We start from the raw sequence: 19,696 nt of genomic DNA on the forward strand, positions 1-19,696 counted from the left end.
ACAGCTACAGTGGGAGGTGCCGAGAACTCCCGCTGACGTCAGCTGGGAGCAGGAGAGTAGGAGAGAGTCGGGGTGTCACGCGAGCACCGATCGGCGCTATTGAATAAAGGTACACAGCGGCTTTTTTTTTTTTTAAATCACACACACTGGGGAACATAGCAATAGCTAACAGAGGGGATTGAAGAGACTTTACACTGTTATTCCATCATTAGGAGGGGAGAATTGGGGAGCTGGCAGGGAGCGAGGGGCGAGAGGACAGAGGAGAGCTGTGGATGACGGAGGCACATAAACAAACCACGGTGCCCGGGCTCAGCAGCCATAATAAACTGTGTGTCTTTGATAATGCCCCGTGGGAAGGGAGAAATGCAGCATCAGACACAGCTTGTGGCACTGCGGTGACATCACATCCAATGCCCGTTCAATTGCAGTTAGGTTGTGAGAGAACCTATTGATTAATGGACTGGTAATTGATGTTCATCCGTTTGCCCTCCACCTTGGAACCTTGTAAAGATTGATTAATGAATTAAACAAGACATACTTTACTATGCGGGCTCTTTCTCCATATGTTTCGGTCTGAAAACACCCCAGGAAGGATCGCACCCAGGAGTTGGCGTTTTCATCACTCCGCTCCCCATACTAAGCCTACCTGACCCGCAACGCAGTACTGCTTGGGGGTCCATTGGATCTGGTGAGTTCAACCATAAAGGGGGATTTGGATCCCGTATGCACCTGTTTACAGCATCATATGTTTTTTTAGCACAGCAGCGTTTTTTAAAGGAACTTGGGAAAGGAATTTATCAACTGAGAACTGCTATATGTTTATGTGCACGTCTTTTTTGGACTTTCACTGGTCACAAGCTTAATATTGATTTGCACAATTTCCAGCACAGCAGCACCTGTGGAAGGCACCTGTGAAAGGAACCTTCCAACTAGAAGTTTATACATATTTACACGTGTTTTTTAAGCTTTCACTGGCTATATGCTTGATATATTTTTTGTTTGTTTTTTTGGATTAATTTTGCACTTAATTTTATATGCACTACAGTTGCACTTTATTGTATTTATTCAGGCTGCCAGCGCTGTGGTACTTATATTATACCCTTTTTTCCATAATAAACTATGGACAGTTTACAGAGGGGAGGGCAGCACCAGGCAGCATCCGCCAGGTATTTTAGGTTATACGGTGGGCCAAATGACACAGCAAAAGCACTGTGCTGCATAAACATGCTTTAAAAGGAACAGGATCGAATTTTGTATTCCTTTTTTATTTTAGGGTAACAAACACTTTAAGGCTATCAACACATGTGAAAATTATGGGAGACATGTAATGGCACAAATAGTGGGAGTATGGGTGCTGAAAATTATGACAATGCTAGCTGCCTGATCCACTCTGACTTAGAACAAGCACAAGAAAAGAAAAGAAAGCCGGCGGATGAAGAAAACTTTTTCCATGGAACTTATGCATTAAGCACTGAAGCCCAAGGGCCATTATGAGATCATTTTCTGTAGAAAAACACAACTGACAGCCCCATATTCTTGACCGCTTTACAATTGTTTTAACAATTTAGTTCACAAATAAAAGTACATGTTTAGGAACATTCTTACATGATTGGTCTTCATGTTTTATGGCACTCCAGAACCCACTCCATTCTCCCCTGCAAAGTATTATTTTTACTATCAGGAGCTTCATTGAATACAATGAGTGAGGGCGAGTAGAGAGGGTGAAGTGAAATTACTACTCGCCTATATACTCTGTGGTGATTATCCTCCCTAAAAATGTTTTTTCCCAGTACTTCTTTTTCATTCCCCAACTCTCACTGCCTGTACACAGATGGGATTCAAACTCACCAAAGGGGGCTTAAAGTGGAGTTCCACCCACTTTTACAACTCTTCAGCATCCCTCACTAAACTGTGCACTGTAAACGAATTGGATTTTTTAATTTTTTTTTCTCAGCACTTACTGTATATCTGCTGTATTCATTTTTCACTTCCTCCTCCCTGGCCGTGGCGCATCGCATCATTTCCTGTTTGCAATGCCTTCTGGGAAGGGGCAGCAACTTCCTCTGACACTGCCGTTGCTATGGAAACCTGACCTGAAACCTATTACACTGCTTGTGCTGCACTGAGCATGTGCGATATCTGCAAGGATGAGCTCCAGGAAGAAATACAGTCTGGCTTCAGATGCCCACACTTAAGATGGCCACGGCCTGCTGTAAGTTTATAAAATAACAAACTACTGCTATAAACGAACAAAACAGACCTTAGTTTACAGACTAACTTTACTAGAATACATTAAGCTTGTGTATTATAGGGGTATTTTTATTTAAAAAGTATAATTTCGGCCGGAACACCACTTTAACCACTTGCCTACTGGCCACTTTCACCCTCTTCTTGCCTAGGCCAGCTTTCAGCGCTGTCTCACTTTGAATGACAATTGCCCGGTCATGTAACACTGTACCCATATGAAATTTTTATAATTTTTTTCACACAAAATAGAGCTTCGTTTTGGAGGTGTTTTTTATTTTTAGCTAAAACAAATACAAACATTGCAAACAGGTAATTTTTCTCCTTCACTGATGGATGAGGCTGCACTGATGAGAGGGCAATGACGAGGTGGCACTAATAGGTGGAACTGATGGGCGCTGATGAGGCGGGCACTGATCGGTGGCACTGATGATCACTGATAGGGAGCAATGAAGGGCATTGATTGGCAGCACTGGTGGGCACTGTTGTGACTGCACTGATAATTAGGACACTGACAATCAGTGCCCTGATTGTCAGTGTTGATGTCCTTTAACACAAGCCGGTTATCGGCTCCCTTCTCCCCTCCTCGCGCTGTCAGCATGAGGAAAGGAATGCCGAAAACCGGCTTGTGTTTACATCGTGATCAGCTGTCATTGGACACAGCTGATCACATGGTAAAGGGGCGCTGTGATTGGCCCTTTACCAGATCTGTAATCAGCTGAGTCTGAAGGTCTCATCTATCACACAGTGTGGCGCGTGGGCAACGAGATCACGGGAGGAGAAGTGGTTAAAGTTTATCTATGGCCAAAATTTTAAAATGTATATATTTCTAGTGTATATTTCTTTTTACATTGAATTTCAAATATTTCTAGCCTATTAATCTGAAGGATCTTGAAGCTTAAAAAATGTACTTTTTAAAGAATCCCAGACATTTAATTCCTTGCATTCTGTGACACCTATTCATTGTGCCCTGGGAGGGATTTTCAGCAGACAGTCAGTACAGGACATTAATGCCCATACACACGATCCAAAAATCAGACGACAGATCGTCCGACTTTTTTCACTTACTAGTCGCAAGCAGAAATTGAATAGGTTACTAAAGTCACGAAAATTCTCGTACGACAGAAAAAAAAAAAAAAAAAAATCAGAAGTGATGTCATGTGTTTTATATTTGTACTGTATTTTCGGATGACAACTGTACTGACTAAAACGAAAATCGTACGATCTGGTATCGTATGAGGAAAATTTTCGTGCTTGTCCGATCGAATAATTTCGGATGAACTGCCGTTATCAGCTCTCGAAAACTCTGTACTAACGATCCAATTATCGTACGATCGCACCGAAAGCAGTATCATTTGTCTGATTTTCAAGTCCATGCACACAAGGCAGCAGAAAAAAAATGCCAGAACTGCTAGCATTAAAAAAAAAAAAAAACAGAAAAAAATGCTCCTACAGGGCATACTGTACATGCTTTTAGGTGCGTTAACGCATGCATCAAACAAACATTTTCTCTGCCCGAAGGCTCCTCTCAAAAAACACCCTTGTAATTTTATTTTTTTCCAGCCTACAAATATGCCTGTAAACGCCCAAAACTGCATGGACACATAGGCTAAGAGAGTTGCTTCTACATGCTAAAAGAAAAAAAACCTAAACATGAATTCTGGTTATGGATATTTTTATCCATCTTGGACTAATGTAACTATGCATATACCCTTATCTGAACAATCCCCGCTGGAGGCGGGAAATGACTGAAGTAGACACCACTATTCCAGTAATCTCCAGTTGCTTCTAGGCCCCATGTTGAGTGGCTGATGCATCCTGAACACAGGCTTTGCATTCTCTGATTGAATGAGATGGAGGGCAAAAAGTGCAAGGCTTTCTCTGAATGGCGCCTGTTTTGATCGACCAACCTCATTTGTGCAGAGCGCAGCAGACAGTCACTCAGCACCTGGAAGCAAGTGGAGGCGTCTGTGTGTAGCAGTGTCTACTTCAGTGATTTCCAGCTTCCAGAGGCATGGCCAGGCATGGTATATACATGGTATAAAATGGTCCAATGAAATACGTATAAAATATCTACACCTAAAAGTCATCTTTATTCAGATACTTCCTCTTAGGGATTTACAAAACTTTTAGAGAAGACCAGCCAAATGAAACATGGAAACATTTTCAAACCATTGCTAACATAATTCCAGCCTGCTGAACCACGTCTGCATGATTCTCTCCTTATGGAAGTCTGATTTAGCAGAAAGGCAGATAGTTTTTTAAAATAAGAAGCTGCCGAATGTAACAAATGCATACAATTAATTTCATTCTTTTCTTTAGGGCCCGTTCACATCACCTGCACATTAAACTGGAGCGGTTTAGTATGTGGGCAGCTGTCTGCTTTGGCTGCAGTGACCTCCGATGAGGGAGCAGTGTGATGTGCATTTTTCACATCAGTTTTTTTTTTTTTTTTTTATTATTCTTTTTAACATTATTTAAAGTGCACAAAAATGACAATTCATTTACGTCTCAGCAGAGCAGTGCAATTGTGATACGCAGTGCTATCCAGTGTGCTGCGAAAAAAAGCCAACAATGGCTGGAATGCTTGGGCGGTGATGTCAACCAAGGGCTTACTATGGGGCATTCGTTGTCGGCTGTCCATCCTCTCCCCTGAAGCCACCGCTGGGGAACGATTGCGTGATAAAACCAGAGTGCTCTGTGACTAGGTAAGTATAAGCATCTTTCTTTTACAGGGTAGTTAGCATAGGATTTAGAAAGTGGGTGGGAGCAGCTTTAGTAATAGCCTGGACTTCTACTTTAACTACTTCCAGACCGCCCACCGTACATATACTGCGGCAGGGCGGGCCGGCTGCACAAAACATACCTGTATGTTTGTGACTTCCAGCTCTGGGGCGCATGCTGGTCACCTGGTCCCACTGTGATTGGACACAGTGGGAGCCAATCACTGGGTCTGGTGGCCGCGATGGCCGACAGCCATCCGTGATCGTTCAGAGGAGAGACAGAACGGCGGTCTGCCCATGTAAACAAGACAGACCGTTGTTCTGTCAGACAGAAAGAGTGAGATCTTGTGTTCCTGCTAATCAGGAACACAGATGTCTCACTTCCCCAAATCAGTCTATCCCCCACACAGTTAGAAATCACTCCCTAGGAGCACACTTAACCCTTTGATTGTCCCTGATGTTAACCCCTTCCCTGCCAGTGTAATTTATACAGTGACAGTGCTTTTTTTTTTTTAGCACTGATCACTGTATTAGTGTCACTGGCCCCCAAAAAGTGTCACTTAGTGTCCGATTTGTCCACCGCAATGTTGCAGTCCCGCTAAAAATCGCTCAACGCCGCCATTACTAGTGATGAATAAAAATGCCATAAAAATATCCCATAGTTTGTAGACGCGATAACTTTTGCGCAAACTAATCAATATAAGCAAATTGGGATTTTTTTTTACCAAAAATATGTAGCAGAATACACATTGGCCTAAACTGATGAAGAAATTTGATTTTTTACATATATTTGTATTGGGTATGTTTTATAGCAGGAAGTAAAAAATATTGTGTTTTTTTTTTTTTTTTTTTAAATTGTCACTCTTTTTTTTGTTTATAGTGCAAAAAATAAAATCCGCAGAGGTGATCAAATGCCACCAAAAGAAAGCTCTATTTGTCGGAAAAAAAGGGCATCAATTTTATTTGCGTAAGTTGAAACACGACCGCAAAATTTCAGTTAAAGTAAACGCAGTGCTTTTTCGCAAAAAATGGCCTGGTCATTAAGGGGGTAAAACCTTCCGGGCTGAAGTGGTTAAAGTAGAACTATAGGAAAAAAATGTTTTACCCATTTTGGATAGAGTGAGGGAGGTTTATAACCCGTCAGATTTCTTTTCGACATCTGTGTCCCATTGCAGAGATTTCCCCCTTCACTTTCTTTCTCATAGCCAAACAGGAAGTGAGAGGAAATACCCACAAATAAAAGGAAATTCCTTGGGGACCCCCAGGTCACCAGAACTAGTGTCCTCATCAGAATATTTCCCATGTATTACTTTTCTGGGGACAACCCAAAATTTGGGATTTTCTTTTACTTTCAATGATAAATGGTAGAGAGGGTGAATCTCCCTAATGGGGGGCATAGCCAGCAATTAAAATTGAATCCCTCTGCACTCTGTCCAAAACTAAAGAAAAAGTTTTGCCTTTAGTTATACTTTAACACAGGCAAACATGATGCCTGAGCTGCCCACCACATCCTACTGACAGCATATTACAGTGATGGCAAACCTTGGCACCCCAGATGTTTTGGAACTACGTTTCCCATGATGCTCATGCACTCTGCAGTGTAATCATGGGAAATGTAGTTCCAAAACATCTGGGGTGCCAAGGTTCACCATCACTGGCATAGTGTATGGGATAATACTTATTTTACAGACAAAAACTAAGCCTGGTTCGGACCTGCTCACAGGAACAGGAGTAAAAGCCACAGAGTACATAATTTTTTTTAATTCTTCTACTTACACATATTAGAGAGACAGAGACCCCATCAATTTTTTGTTTTTTTTCCAAGGATAGGGATGTTCTTCTGAAACTACATTGGGTTCTGCTATTTGGCCAAGTGAAAACACTGCTCAGCCCTATTAAAATGTACAAATTATACAAAAATATATATTTTTTTCTTTCATCATAGTCACCTCTAGGTAAGTATTGGATGTTTTTTTTTTTTATTAGCCTTAGGTTGGACAAGACAAAAAAAATCTATTTTCTGTGTGAATTACTTATTTTTATATTTCCTATAGATGGGAATGGAAACAAGCATTGCAGAACAATGTGGAAAGTTCAGTAAGCAAACGTATGCAATACACTACTAAATAATTCTGAATGTGATGTACCAGTCTTAAACATACCTGTAGAACAATACATGTTTGTTTTCCAAAATAACACAATCACAAATGAGAAAACATTTAAAGTACTATTCAGGGCCCTTTCACACTGATGCCCTTTTGTGCAGCTTTCACACCAATGCGCTTTTGATGCACTCCCATTGACTTACAATGGAAGGCGCCTTTTTTTGATGCCCTTTTGAAAAACTGCACCAAAGATGCAGCATGCAGGACTTTATAAAGAGCAGAACACCTGCAGTGGGAACAGTTACCAAGGATGTGCTTTTGCCACCCTGGAAAAGGGCATAAAAAAGGGGCCTAACAGAACAACATCATGTGGCTTGCAGGAAATCCAGTGAAAATAAGAATATAATTAAAGGCTTACCTTTGATTTCTCCAGCTCTTGCCATTTTATAAAGACCTTTGACATCTCGCTGCTCACAAACATACAAAGGAGCATCCACAAACACTTCGTAAAATGGAAGACTAGCTGCCTCGTGAATTTGCCGTGCATTGTTACGATCCTATAAATACAAGGATCAGTGTTAATATGATATGAAACTATTTTTTGAAGTATTTTCATGTATTTAATATTATTTATTACAGAAACATATATAAGGCTGTCAATTTTCACAGCGCTTTATATACAGTACACTATAATATCAAAAGTATTGGGACCCCTGCCTTTAGCCTGGGTTCACACATGTGCGGTGCGAATTGAAGCTCAGGTTTCACTGGGAAGATAAAAATCTGTGTTCAAAGGAATCACTGCGTTGTAGCTGCGGATCAGGGAGAGGGGGGGGGAGAGAGAGGGGGAGGTGTAGTGAGGAGAAGGAGAAAATCCTTGTTCAGAACACAATGCATCTGCAAATCAGATGCATTCCCATAGGAGATAAAAGGCTTGTAGTTCGCACCGCAATGCCCAAAAAACGCACACGTCTTTTGTGCAATGCACAGTGCGAATGCAACACACATATGTGAACCAGATACATTCAAATGAATGTATTTTAAAATGTCCTGCGAATTGGATGTGGTGTAAGCTGCATCTAATTCGCATAGGTGTGAACCCGGGCTCATACGCACATGAACTTTACTGGCATCCCAGTCTTAGTCCTTAGTGTTCAATATTGAGTAGTTGGCCCACCCTTTGCAGTTATAACAGCTTCAACTCTTATGGGAAGGCTGTTCACAAGGTTTAGGAGGGTGTCTATAGGGATGTTTGGCCATACTTCCAGAAGCGCATTTGTGAGGTCACGCAGGCACTGACGTGGACAAGAAGACCTAGATCGCATGCTCTGCTCTAATTCATCCCAAAGGTGTTCTATCAGGTTGAGGTCAAGATTCTGTGCAGGCCAGTCAAGTTCCTCCACCCCAAACTCGCTTATCCATGTCTTTATGGAGCTTGCTTTGACCACTGATGCGCAGTCATGTTGGAATAGGAAAGGGCCATCCCCAAACTGTTCCCACAAAGTTGGGAGTATGAAATTGTCCAAACTGTCTTGGTATGCTGACGCCTTAAGAGTTCCCTTCACTGGAACTAAGGGGCTAAGCCCAACCCCTGAAAAACAACCCCACACCTTAACCCCCCCTCCACCAAATGATTTGGACCAGTGCACAAAGCAAAGTCCATAAAGACATAGATGAGCGAGTTTGGGTTGGAGGAACTTGAGTCCTGACCTCAACCCGATAGAACACCTTTGGGATGAATTAGAGCGGAGACTGCGAGCCAGGCTCATTAAACCTCACAAATGTGCTCCAGGAAGAATGGTCAAACATTCCCATAGACACACTCCTAAACCTTGTGGACAGCTTTCCCCTTTAATCGCAGGCCCAATTAAATATGAAGTAGGAAGCCTATAGGTGATTTAAGATACCTCCTTGTCTTCAGTGCCATGCTCCGCAAATAGAAATTAAACATATTGTACGTGGAAGAGCTATTTTCCGCCCTTCCCCATCCCGCAAAATGCTGACATTGTGGGGCACTGAAAGATACCCAGGGAGAAGGAATCAAAAGACCTCTTCTTATTAGGTTGCTGTAAGGTCTTCAATCAAATTCTGGATACGTTCTTCTTCCATATTAGATCCATGAACACTCCCATTAAATTTCCTGAAAACAGCCAGCGGTATCCAACAAGAATTATTCAATAATTAAAGCAACTGTGGCATCCACACTATCTTTAACAAGTTTGTTCTAACTGCTACTGACAGGTAAGGTTGCGCCAAATATTGTTTTTAAAGGTTTTCAAAAGCAGTATTGGATTTCATGGAATATACGACTATCAGCCCTAACTTTATGACCACTGACAGGTTAAGTAAATAACATTGCCTGACTTATTACAATGGCAACTGAAAGTCAGTGGGATATATTAGGTAGTAGCAAGTAAACAGGTTGCCCCTGAAGTTGATGTGTTGAAAGCATAAAAAATGGGCATCGCAGATTGTTGTCTTTTGAGCTGCATACCCACAGGCCAGTCAGGGTGCCCATGTTGACTCATGTCCACTGCCAAAAGCTCCTACAATGGGCACATGAGCATTAGAACTGAACCAAGGAGCAAGTGAAGAAAGTGACCTGGTCTAATGAATTACATTTTCTTTTACATCATGTGGATAGTCAGATATGTGTGCATCGCTTACCTGGATAAGAGATGGCATCAGGATGCACTATGGGAAGAAGGCAAGTCAGCAGAGGTAGCACGATGCTTTGGGCAATGTTCTGCTGGGAACCCTTGGGTCCTGCAATTCATGTGGATGCGACTTTACAGCTATCACCTACCTAAACATTGTTGCTGACCAAGTATACCCCTTCATGGAAATGGTATTCCCTGATGGCAGTGGCCTCTTTCAGCAGGATAATGAGCCCTGCCACACTGCAAAAATGGTTCAAGAAAGGTTTGAGGTACACAACTACGAGTTCAGGGTGTTGTCTTGGCCTCCAAATTCTCCAGATCCCAATCAAGCATCTGTGGGATGTGTTGGAAAAACAAAACAAGGCTGATGCATGGAGGCACCACCTTGCAACTTACAGGACTTAAAGGATCGGCTACAGACGGCTTGGTGTCAGATACTACAGTATACCTTCAGAGGTCTATTGGTGTCTATGCCTCAATGGATCAGGGCTGTTTTGGCAGCAAAACGGAGTCCTAATCAATATTAAGTGGGTGGTCATAAAGTTATGGCCGATTGGTGTGGTCCTTAAAGTGGTTCTAAAAAGGTACAGTACAAAAAAGGTTTTGTACCTCATCTCATTCTCCGCATTAAGGAAAAAAAAAAAGCAAACTTTCCAGGCTCAGCTCCCCTCAGCCCCCCTCCCCTAAAATACTTACCTGGCTTACTTTCCTCTTTTCATACAGCATTTTGCCCGTCTGCAGCAGCGCTGCTCTTTTCCTATATTCACAGGACATCTAGGCAGCAGCAGGAGCCACTGGCTCCTGCTGTTGTCAATCAAATCCTGTGAGAAGGGAGCAGGGGTGGGGCCAAGCGGCACTGTGCGTGCCTATGGACATACACAGCTCAGCTCAGTAAAGTGTCCACACGAGTGCCCCCATAGCACATGGCTTGCTATATGGACACTCAGAGAAGAAGAGCAGTGGATTGTGCCAGCAGGGGACCCCAGAAAAGGAGGTAAGGGGCCGCTTTGTGGAATACCCTTGCACAGAGCAGGCAAGTATAACAGGTTTATTATTTTCATTAAAAAAAAAAAAAACTTTAATACACTTGGTAATACGTACACCCAGATACATGGCCATTTAGCTCATCCAACTAGGGATCTATAGGGAGATCCCTTGTACGGACCTATCCCAATTAATATGTAGACCTGGGTAGCGCCTTATGGGCCTTTTGGACAATTAAACCAAAAATGGTTCTTTGATGTTGTCACTCAGAACTCCTTAACTAATAAGCATTGAATATGCTTATTTCCTGTTCTTAAAATATATGACTTGGCATGGAACAGTAAACTTAATATATCAGCTCTACCTAAAACTAGAAATTTATTGTGGCTTCTGACAAAAAAACTGAATTATGTGCAGGCTTCATATTACTCTTAGAGACAACACAGCAACAAGAGCATTCCAAACACCACCCAAATTAAGTGACCGTCGTAAAAGCAAAAAATGGTGGCCTACTTCTGCCAATGGAGTCTCCAGAATAAAAATAATCAGGTAGCTCAGTCTGGGAAACTGAAACATGGTCAGAGAGGACAGAGACAGAACCTACTACAAAAAAGAGTGGATGCATAATTTAAGAGTTAACCTCCGGTTGGGTTTACACTATGTTAGCGCAAGCGTTCATTGAACAAGCTGAAATTAGAAGCCGATTGGCTACTATTTACAGCTGCACCAGATTCCGAGTGTACCTGCTTTAGTAGATCTCCCTCTCGGATTTAGGGGAGAATTTTACTTATGTTAGTGAATGCTGATATTTTGAAAAATAATTTCTCTCCCTGTTTACCATAAAAAAACACATCTTAGAAAGGCTGCAACTAACGATTATTTTCAGAATCGATTAGTTGGCCGATTATTGTTTAGATTAATCGGATAATAACCTTAACAAAAGTGTTTGTGTATAATTTAGTTAATATGTAAAGTTTAACCACTGCCTGCCTGGCCTATAGCAGAACGACGGCCAGGCTGTGGTTCCGTTATCCTGACTGGACATCATATGAGGTCTTTCAAGATAACAGCCGGCCAGGGCCCGTGGGGGCACGCAGCGCGGTGATCGGTGGTGTAGGGTGTCAGTCTGACACACCGCAACACCGATCTCGGTAAAGAGTTTCTGGCGAAGGCTTTTTACTACGTGATCATCCGTGTCCAATCACGGCTGATCACAGTGTAAACAGGAAATGCGTGCATCTGCTTTTTCCTCACTTGCATGTGACAGACGCAAGTAGAGGAGAGCCGATCAGCTGCTCTCCTGACAGGGGGGGGTCTGCACTGATTGATTAACAGCGCAGCCCCCCTACGGATGCCCACCCAGGACCACCAGGGATACCACCAAGTATCCCACCCATGGCAACCAGGGATACTAATCTTTGCCAAAATCAATGCCAATCAGTGCCCACAAATGGCTCCAGTCAGTGCCCATCACTAATGCCTGCCAGTGCCTCCTTATCAGTGATGCCCATTAGTGCTATCTATCAGTGTTCATCAGTGCCACCCATCAGTGTCCATCCATGCCCACCAATCAATGCCCAGTGTTACCCAGTGCCACCCATAAGTACCCATCAGTGCAGCCTATCAGTGCCACCTATGAGTGCCGCCTATCAATGCCCATCAGTGCTGCATTCCAGTGCCACATATCAGTGCTGCATATTCGTGCCCCATCATAAGTGCCCATCAGTGCCGCATTATCAGTGCAGCCTCATCAGTGCCCCTCAGTGAAGGAGAAAACTTGCTTATTTACAAAATTTTATAAGAGAAACAAAGAAAAACTTTTTTTTTTTCAAAATTTTCTGTATTTTTTATTTGTTGCGCAAAAAATAAAAACCCCAGCAGTGATCAAATACCACCAAAAGAAAGCTCTATTTGTGGAAACAAAATGATAAAAAATGTTTTGGATACAGTGTAGCATGACCGTGCAATTGTCATTCAAAGTGCGACAGCGCTGAAAGCTGAAAATTGGCCTGGGCAGGAAGGGGCGAAAGTGTCTGGTATTGAAGTGGATAATATCCCTTTCATGCCTAAGCCTATTTATGACATTTGTTGCTTACAAGTTAAAATCCGTATCTTTTGCTAGAAAATGACTTAGAACCTTCAAACATTATATATAAATTTTTAGCAGAGAATAAAATGGTGATCGTTGCAATATTTTATGTCACACTGTATTTGCGCAGCGGTCTTTCAAACGCAATTTTTTGGGAAAAAAGACACTTTCATGAATTAACAAAAAACTAAATAGTAAAGTTAGCCCAATTTTTGTATAATGTGAAAGATGATGTTACGCAGAGTAAATAGATACCCAACATGTCATGCTTTGAAATTGCGCACACTCGTGGAATGGCGACAAAACTACGGTACCTAAAAATCTCCATAGGCGGCGCTTTAAAAAAATAAATAACGGTTACAGAGGTTGCCAGGTTAGAGTTACAGAGTGCTAGTGCTAGAATTATTGCTCTCGCTCTGACGATCGCGGTGATACCTCACATGTGATTTGAACACCGTTTACACGTGCGGGTGCGACTTACGTTTGCGTTTTCTTTGCTGTGCTGTGTCCATTGTCACTTTGACTTTTATTGCTGTCACAAGGAATGTAAACATCCCTTGTGACAGTAATAGGTGGTGACAGATAGTCTTTATGGAGGGATCGGGGGTCTAAAAGACCCCAAACCCCTCCTTTGCACTTCAAAGTATTCAGATCGCCAAAAACTGCAATTGGCCAATTATTGTTGGGCAGATTAAAAAACGCAAATTGCGGCAACAACGCACTACATGCTTTTCTGCAGCTTCTCCATTTGAAGTCTATTGAAACAAAAAAAAAAAAAAAAAACAACAACACAGTTTTGCATTGAAAAAAGTCCTGGACTCTTTCCAAATACGCAGCAGCTGAAAAATCATAGACGTGAACGTGTCCGATAGGAAACTGTTAAATGTACCGTAGAGCGTTTCTGCAAAAAGCACCAAAAAACGCATAGGTGTGAACCAGGCCTAAGACATTTAGTAGCAGGAGCACACTTTTTTGTCATAATGGGGTAAAAAAAAAAAAAAAAAAAAAAAAAAAAAAAAAAACTAAAATTAGCCCTTTTATAGTACAAAAAGAGCAGACAATCGCTATTATAAGGGGTTCATTTATACTGTGAAACATTGAAAGCAATAATTTATATTACTTATATCATATTATATATATATTTAATATATATATATTAAATACAACTAGAAGTAGGAGATACGAGCATTTTAACTAGGAGTCAGACATGAATCTATATGAAGTGTGGACGGGATATAGAAATTGTTTATATTAAAGTAGTACTAAAAGCTGAGACTTTTTTCATGGATAAGATCATTTTAAATATAATGCACAATACTGGTAAAAGTTTACTTTAAATGTAATTGTAATGCCTTATATCACATCCAGTCTATCAGCCTCCGCCTTCTCACCTTCTCTGGGTTCAGATGCTGATCTTCCCTGCACAAAGTCTTTAAAGTGATTTTTGTTTAAAACAACAAACATGTTATACTTACCTGCTCTGTGTAATGGTTTTGCATAGAGCAGCCCTGATTCTCCTCTTCTGGGGTCCCCCACTGATGCTTCTGGCTCCTCCTGCCTTCAGAGTGCCCAAAAAGCAAGCAAGTTTAGTATAGAGTGCCCCTTATAGCAAAGTAAAAAAACTTCTGCCTTTAGAACCACTCACTTCCTGCCCAGGACTAGATGTCCCATGAGGTATCGCTCCTCACATATTCACATGTTCTCAGACACTTACTGACATGTATGGACGGTGTACTGAGCTGTATGTGTGCTGCACTGTGTCTTCTGGCCTGTATGGGCAATGTACTGAGCTGTATATGTGCTGCACTGTATTTCCTGATATGTAAATAAATAATCCATTCTGTATTCAAAATTGTCTGGCCGATTCAGATTATTATTATTTTCATAATTGATTAATTTTAGAATTGTCACAGAAATTAATGTTCCAATTGGGACACCTGTTCTGGTGATAACTGTCTAAAATGGAGGCATCCTCTCACTTTTAAGAGATCTCCCCATTTCCTGCTATTACAAGGGAAGAAAAATCTCGAGGCACACACAAAAAACAAAAACTAGTCAGGGGTCTTAACGATTTCCTACTATATCCAAAACTAAAAAATGCGAGTTATTTCAAAGCATTTATAGTGTTTTTCAAGAATCATGAAAGTATGGTTGGATATTATTCCCACTGATTTTATCAAGTCCATGCATTTTGCTACATTTTTCACTGAAGACAAAATCCATTGGTTTCAATAAGAAGACCCATTTCCATAAACACAACTAATGTGAAAAAAGCCCTACATTTTATCAGCAATACAAGTTCAACAGATAAGCAGTTTAAAAAATTACTCGCAGGAAATACAAATGTAACTACTGCGTAATGCCAACAAATAGTGTTAAAAGTTTAAAAACACAATTAAACAGATTTATAATTTTGTAGTATCTATAAAAACTTGCCTTAGCATATGGAGATATGAAACTGGCAATACACACAAGGCCAGCATCAGCAAAGAGCTTGGCAACTTCAGCAATACGTCGGATATTTTCTTCTCTGTCTTCTTGAGAGAAGCCGAGATTTTTACTGAGCCCATGACGAATGTTGTCTCCATCCAATGTATAGCATGGGATACCATGGCACACTAAATATTCCTCCAGTGCCATGCTTACTGTGGTCTTTCCAGCACCAGACAGGCCTATAAGAACAAAAAGAATACAGTCATCAGTAGATTTAATTTAGTATTGATTAGCTGACATTTACACAAACATTTAATCTAAGCCAGGCACAAAGCTACAAACAAAAAAAATAAGCCAGATCTTTTCATTACCAAATCAGCCATAATATCAATAAAATGCATAATTACACCAGTCAGCCATAACATTTGGATGACCCACCTAACATTAATTAGGTCCCCTTTTTACCAATAAAACAGCCCTGACCCGTCACGCAGCAAGGATGCTCTGAATTCCCCTGGCCACAATTAGCTATGTATCTACCTGCTCTCTAGGTCAGCCTTTCTCAACCGGTGTTCCTTCACAGGTTGCCAGGGGTTCCTTGAGCTAAAAACAATATCTGCTTCTCATATTTGTAACTATTGACATCAACAATCTTCTAAGCCATATGTAAGGGGGGCTTTCTTCCCAATATTCACCAATGTAAGCACCATTCTTCATAAAGGCCAATATAATAAACCAAAGAGCTGTAGATATAATAATTAACAACAGGGGGGTCCCCAGAAACCTGAAAGTTATTTCTAAAGTTCCCCCATGTTAAAAAAGTTAAGAAAGGCCACTCTAGTTGATCCATAATCAACTCCAACTCTAGCCTTTTCAGTTAAGCTAGCCACACACCAGTAGAAATTTCACTTTCAGAACGTTCGTTTGATTTTCTAATGAGTAATGGTGTCAACTGTTATGGTAAGAAAATTCGAAGGAGCAGGATAAAAAATTGTTCTCAAACAAAATTCTAACTGTGAATGTGGTTTTCGCTCGGGAAAGATTGTACATATTATAATAAAACCTGTTTAATACCTCTGGGATCCTATAAAAACAACAGAATTACATTTTAAAGGGGTTTCAAATAAAATCGGTTGGTTGATTTACTAAAACTGCAGAGTGCAAAATCGGGTGCAGCTCTGCAAAGAAACCAATCAGCTTTCAGGTTTTTTTGTCAAAGCTTAAAGTGGATGTAAACGCACTCTCATCCTTTCTAAACTACTGCCATAGTGGTTATCTATAAGGATATACATGCCTCCTGCATGTATCCTTACCTGTCACATGTCTCCCATCTGTCTGTTATGAGACCGGAAAAACTGCGGATTCTGTGGGTGGGTCTGTTGTCTGGAGCTCGGTGGATGGAGTCATGAGTAGACTTCCCGCCCACCTTTACACTCCCCTTGTCAACATGCATGTTCTCCTGTGTATTTCTTACACTGAACTTCTGCTATGATCACTAACATCCAGTCAAAACCCAGAAAAGTCACCTCATGACTTCAGCATGTCAATCATGCTGAGGTGTGGAGCAGCCAATCCTGGGAGAGCTGGAGAAGAAAGGAGGAGGGGATCTGTAGTACACAGAATGTCTCTCTCAGGCTCCTGCATGAGATATATAAATATGTAAATCACCTGTTACTCAAGAGGACTGCTCAGAGCTGGATTAAAGAGGAGTACCGTCGTCTTTTTTTTTTTTTAAAGTCAGCAGCTACAAATACTGCAGCTGCTGACTTTTAAAATATGGATACTTACCTGTCCAGGGCGCCCGCGATGTCGGCACCCGAAGCCGATCTGTCCCTCAGCTCTCTGGTGCTGCCGCCGCCATCTTCGGTAAGAGAATCAGGAAGTGAAGCCTAGCGGTTTCACTTCGTGGTTCCCTACTGCGCATGTGCGACTCGCGCTGCGCGTTATCACTGGTCCCTGCTCTCTCCTGGGACCATGTCTCCCAGAAGACAGCGGGGGAAGACAGAAAGTGGCGTAGATACCCGCGGGTGGCACAGGTATCTATGCCCGGAAGTGGGAGCAAGATACCTGTATCTGCTCTCCCCTCCCCCCTGAAAGGTGCCAAATGTGACACCGGGTGGGGGGGGGGGGGGGGGGCATATTCCGAAAAGCGAAGTTCCATTTTTGTGTGGAACTCCACTTTAACTCTTCGTGGCAAGACTGTGCACAGATGACATGAAATCCTATACTGTACAAGGTGCAAGCCTTAATTTAAAAAAAAAAAAAAAAAAAAAAAATCAGGTTTACATTCACTTAAATTGAACAAGCTGAAGTTAGAAGCTGATTGGTTTCTACGCAGAGCAGCACCAGATTTTGCACTCTTCAGTTTTAGTAAATCAACCTCCATGTGGCAAGAAAGGATTTTCTATCTGACAAATTTTCTATGAACGTTCAACCGAAAATCAAACTATGTACGGCCAACTTTATAATAAGCTCCTGCTCTACCACCTCATCCCTATGAGTTTCTGATCCGTTTATCCCTCACAATCATCCCCCTCAATGTATATTCTGGTACATTATCTGCTGCTGCTTCTCTCTGTACTTCACCCCTCAGCCATGTCCTCTGCTCTCACTCTTTGTACTCTATGCCCTAAGATCAGATCCTGCTTTGCAACCCCTTTGCAATAATAATTATTTTACCCTCTGCCCCCATTAACATAATCCCACACAACATTCCTCTCCTTACCCTCTTTCTGATTCATAACCAGGCTCTCTTCTCTCTCCTACCCCCTCTCTTTCCATCAGCCAGCAACAATTAGATTCTGCTCTGTCTCTTCTCTTTCGAAGGCCTGATTCACACCTATGCAGGTTGAAGTTTGCATATTCCAATATACATTTTTGATCCATTGAAGTCAATGGAACCAAAAACCAGAAAAAAAAATCCCTGGACCTTTCCATAAAATGCACAGATGTGAACTACAGCCTTAGGAAACCATGTTAAAATGGACTGTAGTGTGTTTCTGCAAAACTGAAAACGCACTAAAAAAATGCATAGGTGTGAACCAGGCCTTAAACACAATCAGCTCTCACTTTACCCTGTTCTATCCCTTCAATCATGATTGGCCCCTGTAACGGAACCTTCCCAACACCCAGCTTTGGTGCGTCCGTCAGTATACAGCCTCCTCCAGTCTGAACATCAGAGATCAGATATTATAGCCGATTGTACAACATTAGCCAACAGTAGCTTGTACAAACATGGAATACTTTTATTGAAACTCAAACAGAATATATTATACCCCACAGTAGGACACCCCCCTCCTGATTATATTACCCTAACAATACAAACTGTAACCAAGAACATAATTAACATGAGCTAATTAACTTGTCATTTAACCTAGGTGATTCAATAAGATCTCCACTTCAGGTGAAACTTGCCGTCACCGAGCTCAAAGTTCAATGCACATCATCATAAGTATAAACATAGAAAACCTTCAGACAATAGCAGGAGACCCTAGGAGCAGACTGTCCGTCTCCCATCTACAATAGTCTGAGGTAAAGCTCATACAATGTTCTTCTCCCTCTTCTGAGGTCTTTCAGGACAGCTCAGTGCACTTCTGATTGGTCACTCCCAGCGCTGACCAATCAGAAAAGCTCTGATCCATCCTGGAACTCTAAAAAAATGAAGGGTAAGAGCGGGGATTTTAAACCCTTGGACTGCTTTGCGGACTGCGTAGGCACAGACAGCTTATCACCCATGGAAGGCAAAGATGGTGTTAATTCAACTTTCATTGTCTTTGAAAAGGTGAAGGAACACTTTAAAACTTGCATGCTAAAATGAAATGAAGATATATATATATATATATATATATTTATATTGTTTATGAAATATATACTGGCATATTACATAGAGACAAAGTTTTACAGTGCCAAAGATGCAATTGTTTTCCAGTCAGTTTTCCAAGATGCAATTTTCCACTTGGGACTCTACAGTCTATTGCAGGGTTTTGCAACAGTTTTGTCCAGTGGTCACGGATAGGTCTTTCTTTCAGGCGCTCAGCAGTTTTGTCACTTGGGCTGTCTGTAGAATGGTGGATGTCTTTCTTAGCATAACAGGCGGGGAACCATCTGCTAGACCCTGAGCATACTGCGCCAGTGCCCATACCAAAGTGTCTTACAAATTGTTCAGTGACGGACGATTTTTTAACCTGCTAAGCTGGAAATTTTCTCTGTGTTAGAGACTGCATTTGATAGCCGGAAGCATCCCTAAGAGTAGCCTGATCAAAGTGTTGGTTAGGCTGTCAAATATGACTCAAGCTGTATTACCCTGAGTAAGCGCCTAAGATAATCAAACTAGTTTTCTCACTTTCTTCTGTGATTCCATCATCTGCAGCAATTTGGAAACTACGGTCCACAGTATACTCTAGCCTACAGCATACAACCCCTTTCTCTGCAATCCTGCTGCACAAAAGCCCTGAGAAT

The 19,696-nt window shown here is 41.6% G+C and overlaps 1 protein-coding gene across 1 annotated transcript in view; it reads right to left on the reverse strand.

The window, feature by feature from the left end:
* PAPSS1 (3'-phosphoadenosine 5'-phosphosulfate synthase 1) overlaps window positions 1–19,696 on the reverse strand; it is a 201,185-nt gene that overhangs the window by 154,531 nt on the left and 26,958 nt on the right. The window contains exons 3-4 of the mRNA XM_073602039.1: window positions 15,242–15,477; window positions 7,491–7,629 (exon numbers count right to left, since the gene is read on the reverse strand). Of these exons, the coding sequence (XP_073458140.1) occupies window positions 7,491–7,629; window positions 15,242–15,477 (375 nt within the window). The remainder of the gene's footprint in view (window positions 1–7,490; window positions 7,630–15,241; window positions 15,478–19,696) is intronic.

Source organism: Aquarana catesbeiana, linkage group LG01 (genome assembly GCF_042186555.1).
Source record: "Aquarana catesbeiana isolate 2022-GZ linkage group LG01, ASM4218655v1, whole genome shotgun sequence".
NCBI lineage: Eukaryota > Metazoa > Chordata > Amphibia > Anura > Ranidae > Aquarana > Aquarana catesbeiana.